The sequence below is a fragment of the Piliocolobus tephrosceles genome, chromosome 13, assembly GCF_002776525.5.
Source record: "Piliocolobus tephrosceles isolate RC106 chromosome 13, ASM277652v3, whole genome shotgun sequence".
Classification (NCBI taxonomy): domain Eukaryota; kingdom Metazoa; phylum Chordata; class Mammalia; order Primates; family Cercopithecidae; genus Piliocolobus; species Piliocolobus tephrosceles.
The window spans coordinates 9,131,408-9,139,785 of record NC_045446.1 but is presented as its reverse complement, the minus strand read 5'-3'; the positions used below and the strand labels follow the sequence as shown (position 1 = coordinate 9,139,785).

Genomic DNA, 8,378 nt, shown 5'->3' with positions numbered 1-8,378 from the left:
CAAGAAAAAAAAAAAAAAAAAAAAATTAAAAAAAAAATGGCGGGGAGGAGGGCCGAGCGCGGTGGCTCACATCTGTAATCCCAGCACTTTGGGAGGCCAAGGCAGGCAAATCACGAGGTCAGGAATTCAAGACAAGCCTGGGCAACATGATGAAACCCCGTCTCTACTAAAAATACAAAAATTAGAGTTGGTCATGGTGGCCGCGTGCCTGTAATCCCGGCTGCTCTGGAGGCTGAGGCAGGAGAATTGCTTGAACCTGGGAGGCGGAGGTTGCAGTGAGCTGAAATCACACCACTGCGGTCCAGCCTGGGCTACAGAGCGAGGCTCCATCTCAAAAAAAAAAGAAAAAGAAAAAAAAAAAAAACAAAGAAACTGCGAAGCAGTTGTCCAGAGTGGCTGTACCATTCTGCACTCCTGCCAGCAGAATGTGAGAGTTGCTCTGCATCCTTGCCAGCACTTGATATTTTCAGTTAAAAATTTTTTGCCATCCTAACAGATGTGTAGTGGTATCTATAGATTTAATTTGCATTTCCCTAACGACTAATAACGTTGAGCACCTTTTTTATGGGCCCTTGGGATTCTTGAGAATTAATAAACCTATACCCTAACTCAGAAACAATTTACAGTGCTAAAGAGACTCACATGGATTCAGACTTAGCCTGCCATACTGGAACATTTCAACAGCAATGCTCGCAGATGACAACAGAATTCAAAGCACATATACCAGATCTGTCAAGCCAGCCAGCACATGGCAAAAGCCTGGCAACAAAAAATAGCACGCTGTGTGTGTGTCTGTCTCCAAGAAGTTCAGTGTCACTTAAATATATGAAACAGGTGGCCGCGTGTGGTGGCTCACACCTGTTATCCCAGCACTTTGGGAGGCGGAGGCGGGCAGATCACCTGAGGTCAGGAGTTCGAGCCAACCTGGCCAACATGGTGAAACCCTGTCTCTACTAAAACAAACAAACAAACAAACCACAAAATTAGCCAGGCAAGGTGGCATGCACCTTAATCTCAGTTACTCGGAGGCTGAGGCAGGAGAATCACTTGAAATCAGTGGGTGCAGGTTGCAGTGAGCTGAGATTGCGCCATTGCACTCCTGCCTGGGCCAAAAAGAGCGAAACTTCGTCTCAAAGAAAAGAAAGAAAGAAACAGGTGTGGAGTGGCAGGAGATAGGGTTGAGGGGGGACACAGGAGTTAGACTATGAAGAAGCTTGTGCTGAGGTAATTGAATTTATCTCTACAGCAATAAGATGCTTTTAAAAGTTGGATTTTGGTTTCAGAAAAATGTTCCTGAGGCCAGGTGCGATGGTTCACACTTGTAATCCCAACATGTTGAGAGGCTGAGACAGGAGGATCTCTTGAGGTCAGGAGTTCAAGACTAGCCTGGGCAACACAGTAAGACTTCATCTCTACAAAAAATTAAAAAATTAGCCAGACATGGAAGTGCACGCTTGTATTCCCAGCTATTCGGGAGGCTGAAGATTCGGGAGGAAGATTGCTTGAGCCCAGGGACTCAAGGGACTCAAGGCTGCAGTGAGCTGTGATCTTGCCACTGCAGTCTGGCCTAGGGGACAGAGCAAGACCCCCGCACTCCCACCCCTCTGCCGCTAAAAAAAAAGTTCCTGGAACCCTGGCTTCTTCATTTTCATTTACTGCCTATTTATTCTTTCTTATTGTTCAAGGCCCAGCCCAAATGCTACCTCCTCTGAGAAGCCCTCTGTAATCCCCCTAGCCAGAAGATCAGGTCTTTTTTTTTTTTTTTTTTGCCTTTCCTTGTATTGACTGGCCAGTCTGCCTAGAGGGTGGGAACTGCAAATTACCTCACTTTGGGCTTTTTTTTTTGAGACGGAGTCTTGCTCTGTCACCCAGGCTGGAGTGCAGTGGCACGATCTCGGCTGAGTGCAAGCTCCGCCTCCCAGATTCACGCCATTCTCCTGCCTCAGCCTCCTGAGTAGCTGGGACTACAGGCACCTGCCACCACGCCTGGCTAATTTTTTGTATTTTTTGGTAGAGACAGGGTTTCACCATGTTAACCAGGATGGTCTTGATCTCCTGACCTTGTGATCTGCCTGCCTTGGCCTCCCAAAGTGCTTGGATTACAGCTATGAGCCACCGTGCCGGCCACTTCTTATGTGGCTTGACAAGGGATCTAGCACATAGAAGGTGCTAATCCATGTTTGATGAATGTCGATGAATTTTCAAATGAAGGAAGTTTACTGGGCAATCCAGCTCTGGAGTCCTGTCAGATAACACCAGCTCAGGAGTCCTGTCAGAAATGCTCCGCAGACCCATGATAACACCACCAGTATTAGTTCTCAAACTAGGGCATGCATAACACCAGTATTAGTTCTCAAACTAGGGCATGCATCAGAACTACCTGGAGGGCTTGTAGATTGCTGGACCAAGCCCCCAAGTTTCTAATTTAGTAGATCTGGGGGTCTGAGGATTTGCCTTTTGAACAAGTAAGTTCCCAGGTGCTGCTGCTGCTGGCAGAAGGGACCATACTCAGATAAACTTTGGATGAAACAGTCCCTACATGTGGCTGTGGGTACAGTTCAGGTGCTTCTCAGAATCAAGCTCTGGCCTGGACACTCTCAAGGGACCATCATTCCTGTGCTTTATCACAACTATCTGACCACCAGACCCTTTAGCGGATGTCCTTGGTCTTGACTACTGTCCCACTCCTTTGACCTGGAGGCAGGATTACTTTACCCTCTCCTGGTCCCTTTATTTCTTTCTTTCTTTCTTTTATTTATTTTTGAAACAGAGTATCAATCCTTCGCCCAGGTTGGAGTGCAATGACACGGTCTTGGCTCACTGCAACCTCTGCCTCCTGGGTTCAAGCAATTCTCCTGCCTCAGCCTCCCAAGTAGCTAGGATTACAGGCACCCACCACCACATCCAGCTAATTTTTTTTGTATTTTGTTGTAGAGATGGGGTTTCGCCATGTTGGCCAGGCTGGTCTTTAACTCCTGACCTCTGGCGATTCACTCACCTCAGCCTCCCAAAGTGCTGGGATTACAAGCGTGAGCCACCGTGCCTGGGCTATTTATTTATTTATTTATTTATTTATTTATTTATTTATTTGAGACGGAGTCTCACTGTTGCTCAGGCTGGAGTGCAATGGTGCAATCTCGGCTCACTGCAACCTCTGCCTCCCAGGTTCAAGCAGTTCTCCTGCCTCAGCCTCCCAAGTAGCTGGGATTACAAGCATGCACCACCACTCCTGGCTAATTTTTGTATTTTTAGTAGAGATGGGTGTTCACCATGTTGGCCAGGGTGGTCTTGAACTCCTGACCTCAGCTAATCTGCCCGCCTCGGCCTCCCAAAGTGCTGGGATTACAGGCGTGAGCCACTGTGCCCGGTCCTCTCCTGGTCCCTTTTTCCCAGGGACTCCCAGAAAGGCTTCTCAGAGGGGCCCTGGTCACATGGTCACATTCTATAACTGGCTTTCCTCCCCCTAAGCAGTACAGTCTAAGAGCCTCAGAGGACAAAACAAATCCTGTCTTAGGAAGAAGCCTAGCACGTACAAAGGAAGAATGGAATGCTGGGAGTAGGGCCCCCATTAACTGCCAGCCCCTCAAGTTCTTAGGGAAATGCTCCGCAGACCCATGATCTCCTGGAGAGGGTCAGAGCCAGGTCTTGTTCCTTAGAGAGCTGCTGCTGCTTCTTGGGCCTGTGCAGCTTCTAGCCTCCAAGGCTGAGGGAAGGAGCCATTTAATCAACAGCTCCATTTCCTGCAGCACCTGGGGCTCCCCAACCCCTACCACCTCCCTTTGGGCTTCCCAGGTCAATTACCTGCCAAGCAACGGGCCTCAGCTCAGAAAAGCTGGCCAACCAGAGACTGGTCTAACGGGGCCATGGGGAGTTGAAATGATCTGACTCAGAGAGGCAACCCTGGGGGTGGGCGCAGGGGGGTCTGCCCCCACCCCAGGGCAGTGTAATTTACAGTTCACCACTCCCTCTCTATGTGTTGGGTATCTGGCTCACAGTAAGGCTGTGAAACCCAGTGACCATCCAGATACGAGCCTTGTGGAGCTTGAGGAGGTGATGGGGTGGGATAGGTTTGCTCAAAGAGGCCTCCAAATCCTTCCAGGCTCAGTCCAGACCTTGAAGGCCTTTGTGCAGTTTTAGTAACAGGAGCTGATTCCTGTGGTTGGTGGCTGTCACAGGACAGAAGCAGAGGACACCAGGAAGGAGGTGAAACTTCCAAGAAGGAGGTGAACCACTAACCCAGGAGTCCCCTCCCCAACCACAGAGATCCTTCAGAAGGGCTCTCTTTGGCGAAGTTTTGTGTTTGAATCTAACTCAAAATACCGGGTTGTTAGAGGAGCAAGTGTTCCCAAGAATCGTCCATGGAAACTGTTCTAGACACTGGGTCCAGGCCCACCCCAGGGAGTCAGATTCAGGAGTCTTGGCATGATTGAGAGATCTGTCCTAGGTTATTTTTACCCTGACTGAAGTCTCTTCCCTGTCCACTGCCTCACCAGATAAACAGAAGCCAAGACACAAGGAGGAAAACTTGCAAGGGCCTGGGCACGCTGTCGGATGTAGTGGAGGCAGGACTAGCCTCTCTGGAGAGACTTCAGCATTCTCCGCTTTGAAAAACAGGGCTGTAGACCTTTTAAAATGGCATGTATTTCTGCAGGAACACACACACAAACACTTACAGTCCCCAAGGAATAGTCTCTCCTACAGGATGGGAATGCCCCCAGAGGGCACTGAACCACTAATCCAAGAGGAAAGGTCTCAGATTCCTTCTTGCCTCAGGTACCCCGTATCAGACCTGAGATTTTTCCTTCAATCTTCCTTGAGTACAGGCTCTGATCTGTCCATGGTTCTGATTTTTAATGGATTTCACTTGGGGGCAAGTCATGAGTTCTTTCATTCATTTGGAGCAGCTAACATTTACTGAACACTTACTATGTGCCAGGGACTGTGAGCTACTTCTTACATGCAACCTGCTTTTTCCAAAGTAACCAGACATAATAGAAAAAAACCACAGGTCAGGCCGGGTGTGGTGGTTCATGCCTGTAATCCCAGCACTTTGGGAGGCCGAGGCAGGCACATCATGTGGTCAGGAGATCGAGACCATCCTGGCTAACACAGTGAAACCCGTCTCCACTAAAAATACAAAAAATTAGCCGAGCGTGGTGGCAGGCGCCTGTAGTCCCAGCTACTTGGGAGGCTGAGGCAGGAGAATGGCATGAACCCAGGAGGCGGAGCTTGCAATAAGCCGAGATCGCGCCACTGCACTCCAGCCTGGGAGACAAAGCAAGACTGTCTCAAAAACAAAACAAAACAAAACAAAACAAAAACCCACCACAGATCATAAATGTGTAGCTCAGTGAATTTTCTTTTTCTTTTTCTTTTTTGAGACGGAGTCTCGCTCTGTTGCCCAGGCTGGTCTTGAACTCTTGGGCTCAAGCCATCCTCTCACCTGGCTTCCCAAAGTGTTGGGATTACAAGTGTGAGCCACCATGCCTGGCTGAACATATACTTTTCTATTATACCTATTGTATTAGTTTGTTTTCACACTGCTGACAAAGATATACTTGAAACTGGAAAGAAAAAGAGGTTTAATTAGACTTACAGTTCCACATGGCTGGGGAGGTCTCAGCACGGCAGGAGGCAAAAGATACTTCTTACATGATAGCGGCAAGAGAAAAATGAGGAAGCAGCAAAAGCAGAAACCCCGATAAACCCATCAGATCTCGTGACACTTACTCACTATCACGAGAATAGCACAGGAAACACGGACCCCCATGATTCAATTACCTTTCCCTGGGTCCCTCCCACAACAGGCAGGAATTCTGGGAGATACAATTCAAGTTGAGATTTGGGTGGGGACACAAGCAAACCATATCACCTGTCTGCATTATACATTCATATCTTTGTCTATACACACACACACATATATACTGGGTGGACTGTAGGTGGGCACCTTTTTAAATCTCCATTTTCCAGATGAGAAAGCTGAGTCTTGAAGTTGAGTGAGGAAATAATAGAGCTGGGACTCGAACCTAATCCTATCTGACCCTGGAGTCTATGCTGTCTAACCACTATGCTCCACTGCCTCCGAAAGCACAGGCTTTTTAAAAGTACTCATTGGCCAGACACAGTGGCTCATGCCTATAACCGCAGAACTTTGGGAGGCCAAGATGGGAGAATCGTTTGAGACCAGGAGCTCGAGACCAGCCTGTCAACGTAGCAATACCCCATCTCTAATGAAAATTTTAAAAAGTGAAAAATTAAAAAATAAAAGTATTCATTATGTGTCAGCCAAGTGTGATGACTCACACTTGAAAATCTAGCACCTTGGGAGGCCAAGGAGGGAGAATCACTTGAGCCTTGGAGGTCAAGGCTACAGTGAGTTGTGTTTGTGCCATTGCACTCCAGCCTGGGCCTCCCTGTCTCAGTAATAACAATAATAATTATAATCATTATGTGCCACACTGGTTGCTGTCATTGAGGGTGATAAGAGGGTAGCAAGATGCAGTCACACAAAAGGGAAGATGATAGAAAAGCACATAGTGAGGAAAGCAGGTCACTTTTTTTTTCTTTTTTTTTTTGAGATGGAGTTTCGCTCTTGTTACCCAGGCTGGAGTGCAATGGTGTGGTCTTGGCTCACCACAACCTCTGCCTCCTGGGTTCAAGCAATTCTCCTGCCTCAACCTCCCGTTGCTGGGATTACAGGCATGCACCAACTCTGCCCGGCTAATTTTGTATTTTTAGTGGAGACAGGGCTTCTCCATGTTGGTCAGGCTGCTCTTGAACTCCCAACCTCAGATGATCCACCTGCCTTAGCCTCCCAAGTGTTGGGATTATAGGCATGAGGCAATGCACTGGGCCTGCAGGTCACTTTTATCTTGGAAAATTACAGGAGGCTTCCTGGAGGAAGGAGCATTTGAAGAGGAAGGATGGGGGCAAATTCTGGGCATGAAGGAGTGATAAGGGAAAGACTATCAGGCTGAGAGCTCTGGGTGCACAAGAAGACACAGGCTGCAAAGGCCCTCAGAGGTCATCTTGCCCATCTCTCATTGTCCACCAACCTACTGATGGCTTCCAAATTTATTCATCCAGTTCTGACCTTTCCCAGACTCCAGACTCTTATTTAAACCAGTTGGATGTCAAATAGGTATCTCAAATTTAACATGGCCAAAACAGGGCTCCTGATCCCCACCATGAAACCCCAAACTGCTCCTCTTCCAGCCTTTCTTGGTTTTTGGCACTACCAACCACCAATTGCTCAGGTCCCAAATCTCAGAGTCATCCTTCCTTCCTCCCTTTAACCACACTCAATCCATGAGCATATCCCATCAGCTCTATCTGTAAAGCACACCCTGAATCCGACCACTTCTCTTTTGTTAATTTTTGATTTTTGTGAGTACACAGTAGGCGTGTATGAGATGTTTTGATATAAACATACAATGCACAATAATCACATCATGGAGAATGAGGTATCCACCCCTCAAGCATTTATCCCTGGTGTTACAAACAATACAATTACACTCTTTTAGTTCTTTCCAAGTGTACAATTAAATGATTATTGACTATAGTCACCCTATTATATGCTATCAAATAGTAGGTCTTATTTGCTCTTTCTATTTTTTTTTTTTAATCTCTTAATCATCCCCACCTCCCCCCACCCACCCCCAATCCTCTTCTTAGCCTCTGGTAATCATCCTTCTACTCTCCATCTCCATTAGTACAATTATTTTGAGTTTTAGATCCCACAAATAAGTGAAAACATGTGATGTTTGTCTTTCTGTGCCTGGCTTATTTCACTTAACTTAATGATCTTCAGTTCCATCCATGTTGCAAGTGACAGAATCTCATTCTTTTTATAGCTGAATAGTACTTCATTGTGTATATGTACCACATTTTCGTTATCCATTCTTCTGTTGATGGACACTTAGGTTGGTTCCACATCCTGGCTATTGTAAACAGTGCTGCAACATGAGAGTGCAGATATTTCTTCGATATACTGATTTCCTTTCTTTTGGATCTATACCCAGCAGTGGGAGTGCTGGATCATATGGTAGCTCTATTTTTAGTTTTTTGGGGAACCTCCAAACTGTTCTCCATAGTGGTTGTACTAATTTACATTCCCACCAACAGTATTCAAGGGTTCCCTTTCTTGCACATCCTCGCCAGCATTTGTTATTGACTGTCTTTTGGGTATAGGCCATTTGAACTGGGGTGGCGTGGTATCTCATTGTAGTTTTCATTAGCATTACTCTGATGATTAATGATGTTAGCACCTTTTCATATGTCTATTTGCCATTTGTATATCTTCTTTTAAGAAATGTCTACTGGAATCTTTTGCCTCCCCCCACTTTTTTTTTTTTTTTTTTTTTTTTTTTTTTTTTTTT

At 46.5% G+C, this 8,378-nt stretch overlaps 1 protein-coding gene across 3 annotated transcripts in view; it reads right to left on the bottom strand.

Moving 5' to 3' along the window:
* The window catches only part of MAJIN (membrane anchored junction protein), a 43,652-nt gene extending 37,986 nt beyond the window's left edge, over positions 1–5,666 (bottom strand). For all 3 annotated transcript variants that reach the window (XM_026446525.1, XM_026446527.1, XM_026446528.1), the window contains exon 1: positions 5,597–5,666. In XM_026446525.1, the coding sequence (XP_026302310.1) occupies positions 5,597–5,606 (10 nt within the window). In that variant the 5' untranslated portion in view covers positions 5,607–5,666. The remainder of the gene's footprint in view (positions 1–5,596) is intronic.
* Positions 5,667–8,378: the final 2,712 nt, after the last annotated feature.